Source organism: Sciurus carolinensis, chromosome 3 (genome assembly GCF_902686445.1).
Source record: "Sciurus carolinensis chromosome 3, mSciCar1.2, whole genome shotgun sequence".
Taxonomy (NCBI): Eukaryota; Metazoa; Chordata; class Mammalia; order Rodentia; family Sciuridae; genus Sciurus; species Sciurus carolinensis.
The window spans coordinates 47,311,038-47,333,204 of NC_062215.1; the positions used below are offsets into that span (position 1 = coordinate 47,311,038).

Consider the following 22,167-nt stretch of genomic DNA (forward strand, 5'->3'; position numbering starts at 1 on the left):
AACTTGATCTCTCCCTAAGAGACAGAGAACAATAAACAACAGCAATGTGCACAGAAACAGCCTTTGCCTGCATCACACATATGGGTGAGGGACACTGGCCACCCTCAAGACCCCACCAGGACACAAGGCTTGGGTCCCCTCTTCAACTCCAACCTCCAATGCCAACTCTCATTTGGAATAAATAGGAGTGAAAAGTAAAATTCCCACACTTCCACAGTTTTGGGGTTTTCACCTTTCCCTCCTAAACCTTTCCGGTCATCTGCCTTTCAAACAGATCTTTGATCTGGGAAGGGGAAAGCTTACTGTTTATATTTATTTCTGTTACTCTCATTCAGCGCTTTCTGCTCCCATGTATCCTGAAGGAGCAATTACTAAATTTTATTTTATGGTAGTGATTTTAAATTCCCAGCCAAAGTTTACTTATTGGACCTGTTTGACCAAGTTAGGCAATCCATTTCTTATGCATCAAGGGTGCCCTATAGATTCTCATAAAGTCACAGACGCAGGTTGCTAAGACAGAGTTAGTACTTCTCACAAGTCATCACAGTTTGTTATAAAATCTACTCTGTCCTTCTTACTTGCTATGAGAATCATATCATCTAGTCAAACATGACATGAATTCATTTAATATGAGGGTAAAGAGGATTGTTCCTACACACTCTCACACTTAAAGCTGGATGCATTTACGAGTCTCTTAAGGACTGGACTGACGTAAGATAGGTGTCAAATATAAAAGATGGAGGAAAAAAAATCTCAAAAACCTAGAAAATTTTGACACTTGTACTGCATCAAATTTTAGGTTTTCTCTCTAGAGATTAAAACTGGAAATGTTAAATTATGCATTAAAAGCATTATTTATGCAACGATGATTCTGAAGAATGTAATTGAGCAAATCTACAAAGTAAAGCCACAAGAATCAAGAACTGATATACATTTACACATTTTTTTTCTTTCTTTCTTTTTTTTTTTTTTTGTTGGCACTAGGAATGGAACCCAGGACTTCACAAATGCTTAAGCATGTGCTCTACCACAGAGCTGCACCCTGAGCTCCACATTTAGACATTTGAGTCAAAATGAAATGCTTATATATTTTTTTAAATTATCCTTATTGGCCAACTTTAATTTATTTTGATGAGAACTACTCAATACTGATCACAGTTATCAGTTAAGAAAACTATACTTAACCCTGGTCCAAAGGGAAGCAAGCCAGAGAGACCTGTTCCAGACAGCACAGCACCAAGCATGAGTTCAGGGTTCACTTGCTATGGATCACCAAGCTGAAGTAGTAAGTGCTGTCTTCCTGTCAATTCTATTTCTTTCCTTACCTCTCACTCCCTCCCCACAATCTTCCCAATCCCCAAGGCTGAAAAAAGGGACAACAGTTCATACCCATCCTTTTTGTAAAACTCCAGCATCATATTATCCGTGGCAACACTGAGGGGCCGACGGGCCTGCTCGGGTTGGCGCCGGTCAGCAGGGTCCATGTCTGGGGAGGGCATTGAGCTGTAGTTGGCATTATGGTTCACGTGCACCGGACTCCCATAATTGCCTGTAATGTTGAACTCTATCTCTGCAGGGAAGAGAAAATTGGTATATGTGATCTCTTGAGATGATACACCTTCCTGGGCAGCAGAGAGCCTCTCTTTCACATTTTACCCCTAGAAAAATTCACCCCACAGTTCTACATTAGCTTACTATTGATATTAATTCATCTCAATAAAATCATTTATCCTATTAGTAGGCCAAATAAAAGACCTATGGACACCTAGACTGGCATTTAATAAAGGAATGTCCATTTGTGATTCTTTTAAAAATTTAATAAGACTTAGTAAAATAGAATATAGTGAATATAGTCCTCTTATAAATTGAAGAGGATATTTTTTTTTAAGTTAGAAACAGGAAGAGATTTCATTGAGGTACTTGTTGGCTCCCAAAGAGACACATTCTTCTCCTGGTCAGTGGGACTAGATTCATTCTGCACGATTCTGTCCGTCCATGATGTAATGAATCCACTCATTCCCCACACCTAGAGAATTACTGTCTTCGACTCTGATCTCCTTTTTCACTGCCTGTCCTCACCCAGCTTTGTGTCATCAACATAACTCTGAGGAGATCAGCCACTCAGGGCTTTCACAGTCAAATATATGCAGAAGAAAGATGGCTAAACCTCTTTGATTTCCTCTAAGGACTAGAGCTCAGAATTGTAGACATTGTATCTTCACATGAGTTAGTGGATGTTGCTGCACAGCTAGCAGCCTCCTTTTAATGTTTCTGACCCACAATCACAGTGTCAGGTTTGATTTTTTTTTTCCAGCAAACACTAAATTTAATATAATGATTGCTGTCTCAAAAACTGTCACCACTGCCAGATATGGTGGCAAACACCTTAATCCCAGTGACATGAGAATCTGAGGCAGGAGAAGTGTGAGGTCAGCTTGGGCAACACAGTGAGACCCTGTCTCAAAAAACAAAAAGGGCTGGGGATGTGACTCAGTGGTATAACACCCTGGGTTCAGTCCCCAGTACCAAAAACCAACAAAAACAAAAACAAAAAACCTGTCAAAGTTGGAAGATGTGTACTTATGCAATGATGTTTCCATGGCTCAGGACATGTCTTAAACTCCCTTTGAGAATCTAATTTCGAATTAAGAAAAAACAATCTGCCTTTGAGTCCTATCTTTACATGCTGAGGGGCAACTCAAAGGGCACAGCTTAGGGCAATGAAAGGACAATACCCAGATGACCTGGGAGCCCTGAATCAAAGTCCTCATCCACCTCAGGCTCACAGCCCCTCTGCAGGCATAAAGTGAAGGGTCTGAAGCAGAGGATTTCTCTCTCCTTTCTACAGCGGCACTCCATGATCCATAGGCCTGAAGGAACCATGGCATGGAGGTTAGACCAGTGGAATCGGTGGACCTAGTTGGCACCCACAGTGGGCACATTCACACCAGAACTTCCTTCAGCACGGATAAGAGAGCAGGAAGCTGCTGTGACAAGACCAGGGTGGGCATGCGGGTGCACGTATGTGGGTGTGCAAAGACTAAAGTAAAACCCAAAATAAGCCTGGGGGCAGTGATCCTTGGTTTTCAAACTCACAGCAATCTCCCTGCTCACCCCCCTCTGCCCCAAAGCCATACGTACCCCCAGGGAAGAACCAGTCTGCGTGCTGGATGATGGGCTCGATGATCCCAACAATCTGCAGCGAAACTGTGGTCATCATCTCAGTGATGTTCCTGCAGGCACAGAGCAAAGGAGGGCAGGAGGTGTCACCAGCCATGGCAGCGTGAGGGATCCTCGGTCCTCTAGTCACAGAGCCCGGGAAGGGCTCCTGACTGGAACCCCACAGGCCTAGGTTTGTGAGCTGGCTTTCTCTCAGAAGGGACACGTCACCTTTCTGAATGGGGATAGCCACAGGTAAATGAGTAATAGTCAAGAAGGCACTTTTAGCATAAGGTACAGTTTCTCATTGTTGCCAGGTTCCTCCTCTTTCCAACTTTGAGGTCTCCATGGAGACAGCCCTTCTCCATCCCTCTGAATCTTGACACTGGGAGGAAGTATCCTCTTAGGAGAGTTCAGGGCACCTGAGAGAGTTTGCCTCACCTGGTGCCATCATGTCCCTTGTCCTCTTCCTTTTCATGCTGATGCTGACTTGGGTTAGCCCTGAGAAGACCCTTCCTTCAGACCCACAGCTCTGAGACCAACGATGAGAAGGGTCTGCAGAACTCTGCCTTCCCCCATAAAAGAAGCAGGCCATGACAGAATGAGGACTTGAAGAATCAGTGAGGCTGGTGATGATCCAGGGTCCTGCCAATGTTCCTGTGTGCCCCCTGCATCCCTCCCTGCAGCCCACAGGGCTCTCCTCCCTTCTCGTACCCTTCCGCTTGTGGCCAGAGGAGGTTGGGTCCTAAGACAATCGCCATGTTACTGGGAGTCATCTTGTTTACATCTTGATATTCTGACAGTTTTGATAAAAATTTGATCAAGTATCTGAAAAGAAATGAGAAAAGTCAGGTTTAACTCGGGCTCAACACCAGCCATCTTTGCCCAGGACCACACAGACACGTCTCTCCTGCAGCACATCTTACTGACAGCGAGACTCATACATCCTGCAGTATAATGAAGACACATCACATATAATGAAGACACATCACATATCAGGAAAGCAGAAATCTGTATTCTCTTTGCAAAACCAAGACAGACTCAGATGTTACTCAGCTAGATGCCAAACATCTGCTTCAACGAACACTGGCTAGAAAGAAGTCTCCATCTTTCCTTCTGAATTAGAGGTGATACCCTCTGTAATTACCCTGAGTCAGGTTTTGTGGAAAGATACAATGAAGAAAATAATCAATACAGGCTTAGCACATGATCCAGCAATTCCTCTCCCAGGGGCATACCTAAGAGAAGTAGATCAACACACAAACTGGTAGATGAATGCTCACAGCAATACTGTTCATAATAGGCAAAAAGTGGAAATCAACCATAGGTCCATTTATCCATCTGTGGACTCTTTGGTTAATTCCACTTTGGAATCATGCTATGAACATGAGTATTCAACTATCAAGTCCCTGCTTTTGATTCTTTGGGGGTATACACTGAGAAGCAGAATTGCTGGATCACATGGTAGTTCAAAGTTTAATTTTCTTTTCTTTCTTTTTTTTGGGGGGGGAGGGGGACTGGGGATTGAAACCAGAGACACTTAACCACTGAGTCACATCCCCAATCCTTTTTATTTTTTACTTAGAGACAGAGTCTCGCTAAGTTGCTTAAGGTCTCACTAGGTTGCTGAGACTGGCCTTGAACTTGCAATCCTTCTGCTTCAGCCTCCTGAATGAGTTAACCATGCCCAGCATCTGTGTTTAATTTTCAGGAACCACTACTTGACTGCTGATGGGATTTTTTTAACAAGAAAAAAAGAGAAATAATTAGGCAGATGGTTACAGGTGCTGAAGCTGAAAATCTGCAGCTGAAGAAGCTCAAGGGAAAGGTGGCAGGGCCAGGAGGGGTGCTGGCAAGACACTGTGATGAGAAAGCAGAAGCCAGGGTATGGGGAAAGATCTGCAGCACAGTGAGAAGTCCAGGGGTTAGCCAGGAAAAGTGAGACAAGACGTGGAAAAACCTCTGTGTTGAATGAAAGGTTGAGTGAAAGGTGCATAATATTCTCCTTCGCCTCCTCTTCCTATGACTGGTTCAAGGACACTTTTGCCTCTGCCAGCTCCAGTACTGGTCAGCTTCTAAGTGTCCAAGAACATCTTACCTTTACTGTAAGTTCCCAATATCTTAAGCTAGAGTGCAGTTTTCTTCACTTCTTGCAAAACAAATAACTTGAGAGAATTAGACAACAGCTAGTTAGGTAGCTTCCAGCACCATATAGATGCTTTGAACCGGTTTCCTTATCTGCAAAATGGTAGTAACCCACAGGTTGTCTGAGGCTTAAAAGAGACCCTGTAGGCCAACAACACACCCCCCAAAAATGCCATGCACACAGGTTACTGTGACTTTTACCCAGAGAACTTCATATCTGGGGCTTAAATAAGTCCAATCCACACGTCTCCAGTACCCACTTACCGGATGTTGTTATGATTGGCCTTGGGCAGTTTCTCACAAGCATTCCACAGGGCCTGAAGCCTCTTCTCCTGCTCTTGGATACTGAGAAAACAATACGAAAAGCCACTGGTTGAGCATGATTCAAGGAATCCCCATTGGCAATCATATTAACCAGTCATTATCATATTGGACAAGAAGGAGACAACAATAATAACAGCAAGCTATTATTATTTAAAATGTTTGGGTATTATTATTATTATTTTTTTTTTTTTTTGCCTTCTATGTTATCCTTCCATCTTGTCTTGTGCTACTTTAACAAAGTTTCCTCTGTACACATCACATGTTCCAAGTGAATGTATGCCAGGCTAGCAGGTGAGGGCATGGGACAGAGGCCAGAGACCTGCTCCGGAGTACAGAGTTATGGGGTTATCAGAAGGACCCAGAACGCCAGTCAAGGAGTCCAGCCATGCACCCTGTAGTGGCAGCCTGCAGTCCAGTTCAATGCATAGTTAGGTATTTAGATATTGCTGCATGTTATATTAAGATATTATATATTAAGATATTGCTGCTTATTAATTTTCTTAACATCTGGCATATAATAGATCCTTAGTAAATAATTTTTGAATAAGGAGATTACATAAACATCAAGAAATCTGACCCTTCAAGAAATAACTCAGGGAATGGATAACTTCCAGTAGCTGAAGGATTTTTTTGTTATACAAAATGATTTACTCTTAGAATTAAATAAATATATATTATTTAAAGGTCTACTTTTTTTATATAAATCTACATCAAGACCTTACATGGTCAGGAAAGTCTTATGTTCAAAGAATCTTTTCTCTCGAAAAACTGAAAGATACATAACAGCAGGGTGAGGCCCAGATCCGACCTGCTGACCTGGCACCCAAAGCTGAGGTTTGGCTGTCCCCTGCACACTTCACTGCCATTGATCGTGACCACGATGAGAAAACTTTTCCTCATTTCTGCCTAGAGAAGGAGGCAGGCATTCTCCATAAAAATCTTTAACTAGGAGACTAGAGTGAAAACCACTCAGAAACAGAAAGGTGACAGATGATGTTATAAGGAATTGTCATCTGACCCTAGCCTGGCCGAGGTGGGGTTTTGTTTAGGAAGACCCAGCACCATCCGTGATCTTGTGCCAATTCTCCAAGCTCTGTGAGTCCCAGTTTCCTCCTCTGTACAAGATTCGTGATAATATTTCCCTCACAGAGCTGCAAGAGAGGTCTGAAGGAGAATCAGTGCAAAGCACCCAGCCCTCCTGCTGGTTCATGCAAAGTTTGCCATCATCATTAAACGGCATCTGCAGCTATTGCTGTCACCTCTGTCATTTGCTGAGGCAGCTTCTTTGGCATTGAATCCCACTCCCTTTTCAGATCTTTGACCTTTTTAAGGTGACAGTTCATGGGAAGCTGCTACTTTAGAGGAGCTTCCAGTACTGGGCCACAGCAGATGAGACCAAAGCAAAACAAAACGGGGCCACTTTAAGTGCCATGAGATCCAACTGAAGTCTGAAAATGACTGGATTTCCAAAATTAGAAGATTCACAACAAGCCATCAGAAGAGGCCTTGTTTTCCTCAGCCTGCATGACAAGGAAGTCCCCTCTGCTTTAACCCTGTAAGAAAAGGTCTACTTTTTGTTCTGCTGGATTCCAGATGCTCCATCCCTGGCAGACGTGTCTGTACTTTAGGAGTCTGCCCACAGTACAATGCCCTGTTAAGGTGTTCTGGCCTCCGGTGAAACTCAGCTTCATCAAAGGGTCAAGATTATGCATCCGACAGCCTTGAGAGCTTTGAAACACAGAACCCAGACCAATGCCACCTGACTCTCTGGGAAATAAAATGTCCAGGCACTGACATCTTTTAGAAGCACACAGGAGAATCTGATGCACACAAAGGGTTGAAAACAATTGTTGCAGGCAAAACATTAGAAGATGTGATCTTAGGTGGCAGGCCTTCTGCAGGACATATGATAATCATACGTCAGTTTATAATCCAGTGTAGAAATAAGTTCTCATTTTCCCTTTGTTCAAAGGCATGGACTACTTTGGGTCACTGGGTCATTCCTATTTCCTAATGGAGATCCACCTCTGCCAATGAAGTGAGGAGAGCATCTCTGTAGGTGGTGATGTACTGAGCTAGCCTCCCATTCTCTAGCTTTATAGCATCCAGATCTTTTGTATACTTTGTGATTTAAAAAAAAAAAAAAAAAAAAAGAGGATGGTTTTCAGCAAATAATGTTTTCGCTTGACTTCCTCCCGGGACCAGTCTTTCTTTAGAGAGGCATAAAGTAGTTAAGTGCATAGACTCTGGAACTGGACTCCATGGATTCAAATTCTCATTGTGCCACATGTTAGCTGGCAAGCAGCCTGCTGCTATGTAGCTGTTCTATACCTCAAATTCCTCAACTGGAAAAAGGAGGAAATAGCACAAACCACTTAGTAAGAATTTCTGTGAAATTAAAGTAACTTAAAAATGATGTATAGTGGGCAAAGTTAAGCTTCTAATAAGCACAATGGTACCACTTACTAAAACTAATATCATCACAGAGTCCAATACTTGCTCTTCATGATAAGACAAAACAGTACCACAGATTCACTTCAGCCAGCCTTTTAGAATGCATTAATAAAAACACTTGTGTAACTTGATTGAAGTGAGCATCCTCTGTTTCTGCACATTCAAGCCTGGTTTCACTTCCAGGTCAGCTGGGTCTCTTTCAGCCCTCAGTTCTTTAAGAAGTAGAAGGATCATGTTGGAGGTGATGGTTATACTACTTAGCTGGATTTGATCATTATAAAATATATACATGGATTGAAACATCACATTACACTCTATAAACCTATACGAAAGTGTGTCAATTAAAAAAAAAAAAAAAACCGATTCATCAAAGAGAAAGGGGTGGGGGAGTGTATCAGCATCAGAATTATACACCAGGTTCTTTCTGACAGATTAACCAGGCTGCCCTTGATGACTAAGTCCCATGAACGGAAATGGTATCTTAGAGATATCTGGGTATATATATACCAGATATATCTGGGTGTATGTATATCTATATATATATCTATCTATATATATATATCTAAGATACCATTTCCATTCATGGGTATCTTGCTAGGATAGCTATTTGCTCCAGACCTCCTCTCATAAAACATTCTTCTCTTCTGTCTTCTGACTGTACCATTTCCACTCCCCACCCCCTTTCCTCTGGTGCCAGTTCTCAACAGTGTTTACTGGAGACAGTTCTTCCTTTTTATTTTTTTGGTACATAGAATTGAACCCAGGGGTGCTTTATCACTGAGTCACATCCCCAGCCTTTTTAAATATTTTATTTTGAGACAGGGTCTTTCTGATTTGCTCAGGGCCTTGCCACATTGCTGAGGTTGGCTTTGAACTTGTGATCCTCCTACCTTAGCCTCCCCAGCCCCTGGGATTTATAGGCATTCACCACCTCACCCAGTTTGGAACAGTAGTTACCCATAGCCAATGAGAACATGTAACACCCTACGCAGGAATAAACCAAGGAAAGAGCCCAAGAATTGAGAAGGAAAGCCCACTGAGGAGCTGCAGGGTTTGACGTACAGGCAGAATCTGCTTTCCTGATTCTCCACCCTCTCAACTCACCACGCAGGCCTGGCTTGGCTCCTCGCTGAGGCCTGCTCCCTGAGGCTTATGCTCAGGAGGACAAGACAGCATCCACTGCCCTCTTGTTCCACCTTTTAATTAGTTGTGGCTATGATATTCCCATCACAGATGAGGGCAAAGACCACCATAGCCACTCTCGGGTCCTACTCTACTCCCAGCAGGGGTCACTGCCATTGCCTGAGTGAGCCCTTCCAGAACCCTCTTTAATGCACTTCATTCCACATATATCCAGATATACCTAAAATTCTACCACTTGAGTGTGTTGGATATATATATATATATATATTTTTTTTTTTAACAAAAGAATATCACCTTGTATCCTCATTAACTTGATTTACTCCACTCAACAATAAATCTCCATGTTTTCATATCAGCACGTACAGTGCTACTTGGTTTTAATGGCTTCAGAAAATGCTGCAGCATATATGCACCATCATGTACTTAGCCATGACTCCCACTGCCCCTGTCCACTAAATAGTTAACTTAAATTAACTTCCAGGCTTCTGTTATCCCAAATAATGCTGCAATCCACATCCTTGTACACGCTTCTTTGGAAACATGCCTTCATGATGGGAATCTAGGCATGGAAGTGCTAGATCCCAGGTTACATGCTTCCCTATCTTCAAAAAATACAGTCAGTCTTCAGTACTCCTGGGTTCCACATCCACGTAGTCAGCCATCTGTGGACTGTGGACTGGGCAGTGGAGCCTATGGTGGCTGCATCTGTATGAATATATATAGACTTTTTTCCTTGTTATTATTTCCTAAATAATACAGTTAATAAAAGTATTACATAGTGCTTACACTGCATTAGGCATTATAAGTAATCTAGAAGTGATTTAAAGTATACAAGATGGTATGTGTTGGTTATATGCAAATAGTAAGCCATTTTACATAAGGGACTTTAGCCTCTGGGGTCTGAGACTCTGAGCACAGATGAGGGTCCTTCCCCATAAACTCCAACCCACAAGACACTCCAACATCAGGTACTCACTTGGACGCTTGGATCCACTCGTCATAGAGTTCAAAGGTCATGAGTGGTTCTGGCAACTCTCGGAGGTAAGATTTCAAAGCTCCTGAGCGTAGATACAATAATGACAATAAGCCGTTATGACCTGGCAGCCTGCATTATCCACGTGGCTTCCATCTAGAGACCATCTAGAAGCTGTTGGTCAGCTTCCTGACCAACACAAGACCACATGGAGGCTTCTCACATGCTTCTCACAAGAACAGGCCCAGGGCTCTGGCAGGGGGACCTGGGTTGACAGGCACATTGCCCCCCTTACTTTCCACATCACTACATCTTCTCTGGTCCTTCAAGGGGCCAGAGCAACCAGACCTGAAACTGGGCCCTGAGTGGGCACATGTGAATAAAGCCTACCGGAAAGGCTTAGAGAATCCTGCTAACAGCTGTAGACACCCACCTGCAATGGCATGGGGGTCTGCCGAGTACTCCTGCACGTCCACCACACAGCAGTCCAGAGCGGCTTTCAGCTTCTTCAGCTTGGAGGCAGAGGGAGCTACTCGGAAGAGTCCCTACACAAAGGACAGAGGGTTAGTGGACAGTCTGCAACTCAGAGGTAACAAGAGAAAACCTCCAAGGTATATTCTTCTAACACCAGGTTTCAATATTGCTTCTGCCTCTTTTCTATGTCTCCTCCTGCAGACATAGGCAATTGGAGAGTAGGGACTAGGTCTTACATTACCCACTGTGCTGTTCCCCTGCCTGATGCCAGGATGGCTCATTATACTGGTTCCCTAAGTATCTATTGGCTACTAGAACCCTGAGCACTCAGACTGTTGTTCCTGTATATTTAAGATACATCCTGAGAAGAATTTGACTGAGACCTTGTCAGATGAGAAAAGGTCTCTGAGGGGTGTGTAACAGAGCCTCCATGTTCTATCCTTGGCATTACTTTGGAATTACTATCACTTTGTCCACATGAGCCTCTGTACTTTGTAGAGCAAAAGTGAGCTATGCAAAAAAGAGAAGAGGATAGGGTGTGCTGAAGAAAAGACAAATGCAGGTCAGAGTTGAAAAGGAACCTCTATGTCCCAGGGAAGTTAAATAGGAAGCCCTGCTGGTTTCTGTTTCACCTTGTTAGCTCTTGCATTTTTTTTTTTTTTAATTGGTACTGGGGATTGAACCTAGGGGTGCTTTACCACTGAGTCACATCCCCAGTACATTTTATTTTTTCTTTTGAGAGAGTCTCTTTAAGTTGCTGAGGCTAGCCTCAAATCTGCTATCCTCCTGCCTGAGCCTCCTGAGCTCCTAGGATTATAGGTGAACCCCACTGTGCCCAATAGCTTCCTGTGTTCTGTGGTCCAAACTACAGACTGAGAAACAAGTTGGCAGAATGTGCCTTGCTCCTTTAAACTTTTATGGTCACTCAGATTTCCAAGTTCTTTAGAAGAAAATGGTCAGTCTGGAATACTGGAGTTTCTGGCCTGTTAAGATGGTTAACTCCCTTCTTAGTGGAGGGTGTGTCAGATACATAAGTGTACAAAGCTCTTTGGTATGTATGTGAGGAAGTTATACAAATATGTTTGGACTAATGTGTCTGTAAGGCTATGACTAAGAGACCAAGCTACAGAATACACTTGAGGAGAGGCTTAGACTTTCACAAAACCATGCCATAGCCAAGCAAGAAGGGCCAGTAGTACTTGGTGATGGACAATGTCAAATACAATAACTCCCCTCCCTGATCTGCACTTTCTCTTTCTCTTTCTGTAAGTTTCAGCTATCCTTGTTCAACTTCAGTCTAGAAATACTAAATGGAAAATTACAGAAATAAATAACTCATAATTATTTCTTTAAATAGCTTATTATGATATATTATTACAAGTGTTCTAATACATTATTGTTGCTGCTAATCTCTTACTATACCTAATGCATAAATTAAAAGTATGTATGTATAGGAAAAAACCTAGTAGTGTGTACAGGGTTTGGTACTCTCCATAGTTTTGGGCATCCACTGGGGGTCTTGGAACATATTCCCTGTGGATAAGGGAGAAGAGTGTTTAAGCCTTTAGATATTTGATTGTGTGACTGACAGGAGAGCACTCCATTAAAGGAAGCATTATTGAGATAGCTAGTCAGGGGCCTGGGGCTGTGGCTCAGTGGTAGAGCACTTGCCTGGCACATGTGAGACATTGGGTTTGATCCTCAGCACCACATAAAAATAAATAAATAAAGGTATTCTATCCATCTGCAGGTAAAAAAAAAAAAAAAAAAAAAATTTAAAAGGTAGGGAGTAGCTTTGTGAGTATAGAGGAAAATTTTCAAGGAAATGATAAAACATGCCACCACACAGGTGGAGCCCTCCCACTGAGGTGGATGTGAAACACTAGATGATGACTATGTGACAGGAAAGACTAGACAGAGGAGAGCAGGAGGTGATGCTGAACAGGGAATGACGAAGGCCCTGTGGTTGGGGGCTGGAGGGGACAGCTGGTCTTCAGGGATGGCTGCACTGGCAACATCAGGCAGCTGTGTGGCCAAGGAGGCTGGGACTGAGGGCCTGGATCTGGCAACCTGGGGCTCCCTGGGGGTCCCTGAGGGCAGCTGCAATGCAGGAATGAGGATGGAAGCAACGCCAAAGAAGAGCAGTGACTAAATGGTGGTGATGAAGCTCGAACAGCAAATGCTGAAAGTCATTCTTAGAAACTGGGAAGCAGAAACAAACCCAGAGACGAGGAAAGGAGTCTGAAGTTCTACCAAGGTTGAAAGATTTTTTTTTTTTTTTTGCCTAAGTTAGTGGAAACCTAAGCATAGTTGCTATTAAAGGGAAAGAGCTGATGTGAAGTAGAGGAAAAAAGAAAGAGAAATGGAGAGGTAGAGAGAGAAAGGAAGAGAGGAGGCGAAGGAGGAGAAGGGGAGAGAGGGAAGAGGGGAAGACAGGAAGAGGGAGAGAGATTAGTTGAGTGCAAGATTTGTCCAGTGGTAGAATAGCCCAGAAAGGGCAAAGTCAGGAAAGTCGAAACAAAACGAGAGATGTCAGAGTCTGTTCTTCAGGAACCAACTGACACTGACTAGATATGTAATGATGTAAAAACATTACTGTTGTTTTTTTTTTCTATAATACTGTTGTGACTATATTTTAGAATATTCCTTGTCTTTTAGAAATACATTCTAAAACATTTCAAATGAAATGATAACAACATCTGAAACTAGCTTCAAAATATCCAAAGCAGGGATTAGGAAGCAGGAAATGGAGGTAGAGATGAAACCAGATGGACCATGAGTTGGTGGATAGGGCCCATTATCTTATCTTTGTGTGTGTACATGTTTCCCTAATTCAAAAAGCAAAAACAAAAAAAAAGATGGGGGCTAAAAAGTCCAGTTCACCAGTTCACCACCACCATGAAACTATCAGATATCACAGGGAATTCTTCTTTAATTGATGACAAATGTGAAGGCACATGAAATGGGGTAAAAATAAAACATTAATTCCCACTTCTTTTTGAATATCTAACATCTTGAATAGGCCTGGCACATGGAAACAGCCAACACTGACATGAATGTTCCCTGGCTTCCCCTTCTTCCACAGTAGCCTTAGTTTGTCCCATGTGACCCAATGCTCATTTAGGTTACAGTCTGTTTTTGATTAACCAGCTTATTGGATAGATGCGAGGCTGTTTATAAGCCTCCTATCTCATTTTACACTTTGTTCAATAATAAATGCATGCCTTGCCTAAACAGATATGGACTAAGATGATCAGATCAAAGGAAGATTCGATAAAGATATTAAAATAGCCTACTGAAGAAACCAAAGATGGATCTATCTCCCAAGAAACAATTCATACAGCAATAAAGACAGCTGCCACCACTTATTTCTCATAGATCGTTTTTTACCTGCAGTTCTTTAAAAAGACTTTCTACTGTTGCTATTAATCAAATTTTGTCTATAAAAGAGTTATGATCCAAAAGGTTAGAGTTCTATATTGGAAATTAGGAAACTTTTTATACAAAAGGAGGAGGTAGAATGAGTTGTAGTAGTAATGGTGGCAACACAATGCCAAAGTCATCAAATCACATTGCGTAAGAAGAAACACAGGTCAAATCTGGACATTCAAACCCCAGAGACAGATGTAACAAGTTTCCCACAATCCTCTTCTCTCAATATGAAATAAGAAAAAGCAGAACCAGTTTATATCTGCAGGACAGGGGACAGAACAACATCCCCTGTCTCCGTGTTTGGATTCCAGGGGGCCAGCATGGAGATGATACAGGAGAGAAGACCCTGGAGATGCTCCCTCTTGGAAGAGCAGAACTGCCAATGGCTTGGTTTGGCCGTGTCCACCCTACCTCCTCCTGCATCCCACACTCTAGCAGCATCGTCACACACGCCTCGATGGGGAAAGCGATCTCTCGGCCACTGATCATGAGATGCTCCTCCAGAGGCTTCCCAAAGGAAGGTTTCTCAACCCAGGCCTCTGAGGAGGAGAAGAAAGAAAGGGGTCAGTCAGCAGTTTGAGAAAAGGAGGCCCAAGTGTGTCTTTATCCTTGTGGTTTGGGGAATGACAGAGAGAATGGGTGGGCAGCCAGCTGCCAACAGAGCTGGGGTTAACATGACATGAACACCTTCACACACCCCTGATTCATCCTGGGTGGGGGTCCTGTTTGGCTGTGCTTGACTTCACCACCACTGGATCAACACCATCTTATGAAGTTCTAGGGGCTCATCTAAGTGTGACCTGATTGGGTAAATCATTAGAGTGACCAAAAGGCAGGAAGTCGGTCTCATTTAGGAAGGCAAGCAGGTTCCCCAGACTGCCCCCTCCAGGGAAGGTATGTGCTTACCTTGTTGTGCTTTTATTTGAGGCAACACAGCCTGCAATAGTGTCAGTGACTTCCTGTGGTATTCAGCTTGCACTTCTATTAGCTGAGAAAACATAAGGATAAAGCATTACCCTGTGCTGAGGGCAGGAACACAGGCTTTTGTTGCATGCAGCAGATTCTGCATGAAGGTGCTTACCCATTGGGGAGGGAAATGGAGTTCCCTGCTCCCTCTTCCAATACACCTAGGACAATCAATGGTCATGCTTTAGCCTGTCACAGTGAAGTGGAGGAGTGGTAATTTGAGAGGCCGGAGAGCCATGAAGAAGTAAGGGAGCTTCCCCAGAGTTGGAGCCTAGCTTAGAGAGCTTGGTCTTAGCCACTGCCCCACCTCACCTGGCACGCCATCCTCTAAGCAAAAGGAGGCAAAGAGAGAGGTGCAAGAACAGGTGACTATAAATGGAAAACATGCTTAGAAATTCATTTGCCTATATAATATGAATGAGCTAAACTAATCTGCATACATCTTGATTTCTGCTAACTTAGTTTAATTTAGAGCTGATCAGAAAATATGCAGCTTGACCCAGGATCCTCTTTAGGTATACTGGAGGTGAACTTGCTCTGGTTATAGTGGTGCAGCTTGAAGAACAAATTCCTCATGGTGCTCTACTGTGATCATCCCATTAATTAAAACACAGTTGACATACTGATAAGGGTCAATGAAAAACCATGAGCAAGAGTTATTTCATTTATTTTCAGAATCTCCCTCTCCTGTCCCCAAAACTAGGCATGTAGGAGGTAGAAGAGGGAATCACTCTAAATGCTTGGTGTAGAGGGGAAACATCAATAATACTGAAGTTAAACCAATATGAAATTTTTTTTTTATTTTTTAAAAAAGGAAACAGAATAAAGAAATAAAATCATATATAAGGGACAATTATACAACCTAATAAAGCTTGGAATGCTGGTATTTCATTGGTTTTAGAAAGTCCAAAGTATTAACTTCACATCTAAAACCAAAAGAATGCACTTGAAAAAACACTATTTTAAAATGAACTCTCTAAGTTGGAAATAATATATATCAGCCTTTTGCAGAGAGGAAAGGACACATGAATGTCTGGACCACTAATAAAAATATTAGAAAACTGTTAATAACCCATAGCTATTCTACCATACTCCACAAAGCACTTCACACATTTCAGGATTTCTCCCGTTTTTATTTTTACTCCCCTTCCTTATCATTCCATCACTTCCTGATCATATAAAAAAAAATCTATATGTATATAGAGAGAGCGTGTGATTTTTAGAGTTTCAGTTTTAACACAAGCAGGTGAACGTGACTGTTTTTCATTTTGTTCTGTTTCTCTGTGGACTTTGTTTTTTCACTTGCTTTGCATTTACCCTGGTAAACAGCAAGAGTCCTCATTATCTGAATTGGATTATTTAAGTTTAGATGATTCAGATCCTGTTTCTTCCTCTTTTTCAACTCTGAATCTGCTTCTAGAGACAGGTAAACAGGTCGCATATCATCACTGTTCACCTATTTGCTACTATGGCAAAAACCTGTATCAAACCAGTATTCACTTGGGATGAGGTGGTTATATTCCTATTCTCCTCAAGACCCTTATTGTCCCAGATCAAGTTTTCTCAACATTGGTCCTACTGACATATTGGGGGTGGGGGAAGGTGGACAATTCTTAGTTGCAGGGAGTTGCCCTATATACTATGAGAAGCTTAGCAGCATCCCTGGTCTATCTATTAGACGACCATGTCAACACCCCACTGGCCACACACACAGCTGTGATGACCAGAAAAGTCCCCAGGCACTGTCAAATATCCACTAGGAAAGGGGGCAAAATTGCTTTCAGTTATCATTCAGTGCAACTGATGACTAAACTGCAATAAACCCAGGGAGAAGGTTGGGTTTTATTCTTAGGTTTTTTGAAGAAACCCACATAAGGAGTAATAGAAGGCAGAATTTATTCATGATAGAACAGTTCCAACCTTTTCCATGATGTGCTAACTAAGCAAGAGGCCCTGAGTTCTATGCCCACATTCCCTTGCTATCCACATCATGACTCTTGGACAGACTTTGTGCAATCTCACCTTTCTGGACCCTTACCGTTTGAAAGTAGTTTGCATAGTCGATTTCTTTGGCCACAAAGCTGTACATGTCAGCGGAGAGTTGGTCCTGTGCGAGGTAAGATATACACCCAAGGTAAAACATAAAATAATAAGGTAGCTAATGTCTGAATCTATACATCATAGGAGAAAGGAGCCTTAAGCAGTTTCATCTCCTTTTTTTTAATAATATTTGATACATTACAAACTTTTCCCATGGTGACTTCCATGTTTTCCCACCATGGCTCTAGAGAATGAGTGAATTTGAAAAGAACACCTATGCCAGTAGATTCCCCAGGGCTTTTAACACATGGTCATGTATGCTGTTAAAGTCAAAGGTGGTGGAGGGGCATGATGTGCAAATGACTTCCATACATCTCTGCAGCTTGTGCCACCATTCTGAAGCAAGCTTCCTTCTACTGCTCAGTTCTCCTTCACTCTCAATTCTGAATGGGTGATCATCACTACAGGGAAAGAGATGGAAGGAGATGCAGCAATTTAGAGAAAGCTTAGAGAAGACAGGTGCACAGGGAAAGCAATGCTGACTCAACACCCGGCAAAACCTGGACTCATCCCACATTACACAAATCTCAGTGTCAACTCAAGTCTCAGCTCTGCATGGACTTGGAAGGCAATGGCCTAAAGCAGTGTTGGAATCTGGAATGTTTCATCCTTTGAAGAGAACCATTCTAGGTTCCAGAAAAACAGGCACAGCATTGCATAATAAATGTATTTTGAGCAGGATGAAATTCTGTCACTCACAATATTTATGAGCATGACCCTTCCCTGAACTTGTTTGTGCAACTCATATGACCTCTTAGGTACTTGCCTGTTTGGCAACCTTGGGTTGGCAATACTTAGAGGAGGTGGGTAGTTGACAAGGGCTTACATGCCCTGGTTGAGGAAACATGAAAAAATCACCTGGATGCTGAATGAATGAAAGCAGTGAAAACAAGCTTCAGAAAGAACCTGTTTCATGAAACCTCAGGCAATGTGCACCAAACCACAACCCTTAGCTTCTTCAATTAAGCTGATTCTCAGCAAGAACACTGGGATGTGCAGGAGCAACCTGTTTCTTTCCCAAGAACCAGGACAGGCAAACAACTCCTCAATAGTTCTTGTATGCTAGGCAACAGAAGCCCAAGCCACAGAACTGAAAGAGGAAATCTGTTCTCTGAGGAGCTCTAAGCACTAATGAAACCATGCTATGCATGATTGACTTGAACAGAATGAACCAAGAGAAAAATGAATGGACACTCATTGAGAACTTTCTAGGTGTGAAGTGTGCTTTCACCTCGCCCTCTTAGGTAAGAATTAATTTTCCAATTTCAGCTCAGTAGGTTCCAAGTGTTCAAGAATCTTATCTCTTGACCACTGTCTAACAATGCTTAGCATAGGAGGAACCTCAGAACTATTTTCTAAATGAGTAAATGAGGACACTAAGGCTCAGAGTTGGCAAATTTCCCAAATAAATAAGCTCAGGACCATGTCAAATCTCTTTCCCCAGAGGACCCTTATTTGAATGTCTTCCAGGCTGACAAATCTCTCAAAGGTTCCAGAGAGAGGGTCTTGTCTGGAGTCCATGTTGCCTAACATCCGTGCAGAGCCCCATTCAGGAGTCATCTATCAGCAGTCTCCCCGTTATGAGGGAGGTATTCCAAGCCAGAAAAACAGTGATAAAAATGGTCCAGCAGACAGAGAAAAGGAGCAGAGGCCCCAAAGGACTTGACACTGCAACAAATACACCTTCAACTCCTCAACATCTGAGCTTCTCCCAGGACAATCTTAAAAATTTATATGTCCCTTCAGGAAGATGAAAGGATTTTTAAAGGTACAATTGGATTATTGTGTTACTAATGTAACAATGTGGATTCCAAATAGGTCACAATGCAAATAAGCAACAAGAGTGGAAACTATAAGTCCACAAATTTTCTTTATAAAGAATAAAACCCCTTTTATCAATAATCACTAGAGTTTAAAGTATTGTTAAAAATCCTATTTTCTGATTGTGCAACTAATCTATGCTCAGAATAATATAAAACAAAGAACCAAGTTTATGGGCAGTCTGAGCAGGCAGCAATCGCCAGTGAAACACAAAGCTGCTCATTTGCTCCATTCCATCCAGGCATATCTTTTTTCTGATTGCTTGGTTTACAAAAAATGGACCCTGAATGCTTTTTGATCATTTTACCCCCAGAAAAATACAGTTTGTAATGGTGACATATTTTATTATATGAATGAACTATGTTTCTCTTATTGGAAATTGTGTCTTTATTTTTTTCACTATTATAACACCTGGACAAATATATACATGTGTGTTTAGACAGATGTTACACCCATCTCTTGATTAGTCCCCTATAACAAATCTGCAGTTAAAATTTATTCTGACTCTAATTCTTTACAGTTAATTTAAATCTATTAGAAAAAGAATAATGTAATTTAAATATATTAGAAAGATAATAATGGATTTAAACCTCAGAGCTGTTGCTATATACTTCCAAATACCCATTAGAAAGATCAATGTACTATAAAGAATAACACAGAAGTGTTTTGTTTTCCACAGTAAGCTTTTCATTCTGTGAAATCACTATCAAATACAGATAAAATTCAAATAATAAATGGTATTTTTGATCAAGAAGCTAACTTCCTTCTAGATTGTTTTTCAACTCCATTGTCAATTCCTAGTCAATGCTGAGTGCTAATTTTCCTATGAGATTCCTCATCCAATTCTTACTTATAAGATTTGTAAGAATTCTTTTAACTGATGAGACCATGGGCTTTACCAATGCAAATAGTTCTCCCAATATGGCATTTGTTTTTTGGAGCATTACCACTTTGGGGGAGTCACTGTACTTTATTCAAGTTTTGTCTTATAGTGGTATCTATTAAATTTTTCTCTTCATGATTCATTCCTTTGGTGATATACTTAAGGCTTTCCAACTAATTATATATATATATATATATATATACATATATATATATATATACACACACATATATATATAATGGTACATAATATTATATGTACCATATATATATAATATATGTACCATAATATCTATCTATACCATATATATATTATATATATGGGGATTGACTAATTGCTGGAGACTCAGTATGGAAAAGTCTAAAAGGTAAGTACTGCAGAGACCCACGCATGTGAAGGTACCACTTTTACCACCAGGAGTTTTACTAGGTTCTCATGGTTTCAGAGGTTAAAAAAAAAAAATCTTACCAGGGCAAAAAACTCCACCAGGGAAGGGAAATTTACCTTTCTGAAATACGCCAGACCATTCTATTCTTTTCAAGAAGGTCTGCCCTCAAGAGAAATTATTTTACCAAAGTTTACTGAATTTTTAAGATTGTTGTTTTGTTTTTCATTATCCAACCACCTGAAGAGAAGGGAAATACTCAGTTTTAGCATCTTCTGGTCATTCTGTCCCACCTTAGAGGAAAATAAACTGCAAAGTCCTGGTAAAATTCACAGCCCAGGGGCAAACGTTCAGCAAAAGACTGAGCCTCATCACAGGACTGTAGACACTTTCCTTCTCCCACACCTTACCACCACATCACTACAGGCCTGTTTACCACACTTCCTTTTATATAGTACATCTCCTCCACCATTCAACAGAAAATCATGAAGCATGTTAAAAATAAAAAATCAAATGAAAAACAAAAAAATCCAAAGAGGGTTAGGTCATCTGATAAATTTTATATTACTTGAGGGACTTACACATCAACAAGACATAACAATCATAAATATTTATGCCCCAAACAATGGAGCCTCTACATACATCAAACAAACCCTTCTCAATTTCAAGAACCAAATAGACCACAACACAATAATACTGGATGATATTAACACATCTCTCTCACCACTGCATAGATCCTTCAAACAAAAACTAAAAGAAACTATAGAGAGACCCGGGACAAGTCCATCGCCACCGGGCGAGACTTCCGCTCCGGGGAGGCAGGCCTAGAGACCCAGTCCAGTCTAGCGCTGCTGCACAGTTGACCATCTGTCAACATGTGGAGGCACCTCTGCCCACTAGCAGGGATTATACCCCACCTGGAGGCCATCATCCCTAGAAGGACAGCACGCTTTTTGGGTTACTGCATTAATAAGTTCCTCCCAGACATCAGTCTACTGAAGACTAGGAGGTTTGAACACTACTGTATAGTTTTATGGTAGATTTTTTTTATTAGTAGTAATATTATGATTATTCTTATTATACCTACCATTATTCCTACTTTTCTTTTATTAATGTTTTTCTCATTCTATTTTCCTCTTATCTGTCTCCTTGGAGACTCCTTCTCCCTTTTTACAAGCTAACAACCAATTTCTTTTAATTCTGCTTTCACTACTTCTATGACATAGTACCTCTACAGACACACTTCTTATCTCATTAACGTTATAGCCTATACCCATCCCCATCCTCTTTGTCCACCATTAGAAATCATGGTCCCTGTGGAACATCTATTGTCTAAGCTGTAGATACTAACTGAACTCAAAATTTCTGTTTATTAAGACAATATGGTTAGTATCTTAAAAGAGACTATTTGAGTTTGGATGCATATTATTTGTATGGTGTGTGGCTAATATTGATCTCTCACTTCAGGGTGAGGTATTGGAAACCTGCAGGGACACTATAAGTCTATAAGGGGAAAACTGCAATACTTCAGATTTGCACTCCTAGAAAGGAAGATACATGAACAATGAGAAAACAAGGGAAGAAAGTGTCCCAAACAAACCTAGATGCTACATCAATAAAACCCAATGACAGCATGGCAGAAGAAATGTGAGAAGAGTTCAGAATGTACATAATTAAAATGATCAGAGAAGCAAATGATGAGATAAGACAGCAAATGCAGGTATTGAATGATCACACCAATCAACAGTTAAAAGAGCAAATGCAGGAAGCAAAATATCATTTCAATAAAGAGATAGAGATTCTGAAAAAAGAAAAAGAAATCCTTGAAATAAAGGAAACAATAAACCAAATTAAAAACTCAGTAGAAAGCATAACCAATAGGATAGAACACCTGGAAGACAGAACATC

The 22,167-nt window shown here is 41.4% G+C and overlaps 1 protein-coding gene across 5 annotated transcripts in view; it reads right to left on the reverse strand.

Annotated features, from left to right (window-relative positions):
• Arhgap44 (Rho GTPase activating protein 44) overlaps window positions 1–22,167 on the reverse strand; it is a 176,251-nt gene that overhangs the window by 21,712 nt on the left and 132,372 nt on the right. For all 5 annotated transcript variants that reach the window (XM_047543049.1, XM_047543047.1, XM_047543050.1 and 2 more), the window contains exons 8-16: window positions 17,109–17,177; window positions 15,011–15,092; window positions 14,516–14,643; window positions 10,632–10,743; window positions 10,202–10,283; window positions 5,569–5,649; window positions 3,874–3,987; window positions 3,142–3,233; window positions 1,390–1,570 (exon numbers count right to left, since the gene is read on the reverse strand). In XM_047543049.1, coding sequence (XP_047399005.1) covers window positions 1,390–1,570; window positions 3,142–3,233; window positions 3,874–3,987; window positions 5,569–5,649; window positions 10,202–10,283; window positions 10,632–10,743; window positions 14,516–14,643; window positions 15,011–15,092; window positions 17,109–17,177 — 941 coding nt within the window. The remainder of the gene's footprint in view (window positions 1–1,389; window positions 1,571–3,141; window positions 3,234–3,873; window positions 3,988–5,568; window positions 5,650–10,201; window positions 10,284–10,631; window positions 10,744–14,515; window positions 14,644–15,010; window positions 15,093–17,108; window positions 17,178–22,167) is intronic.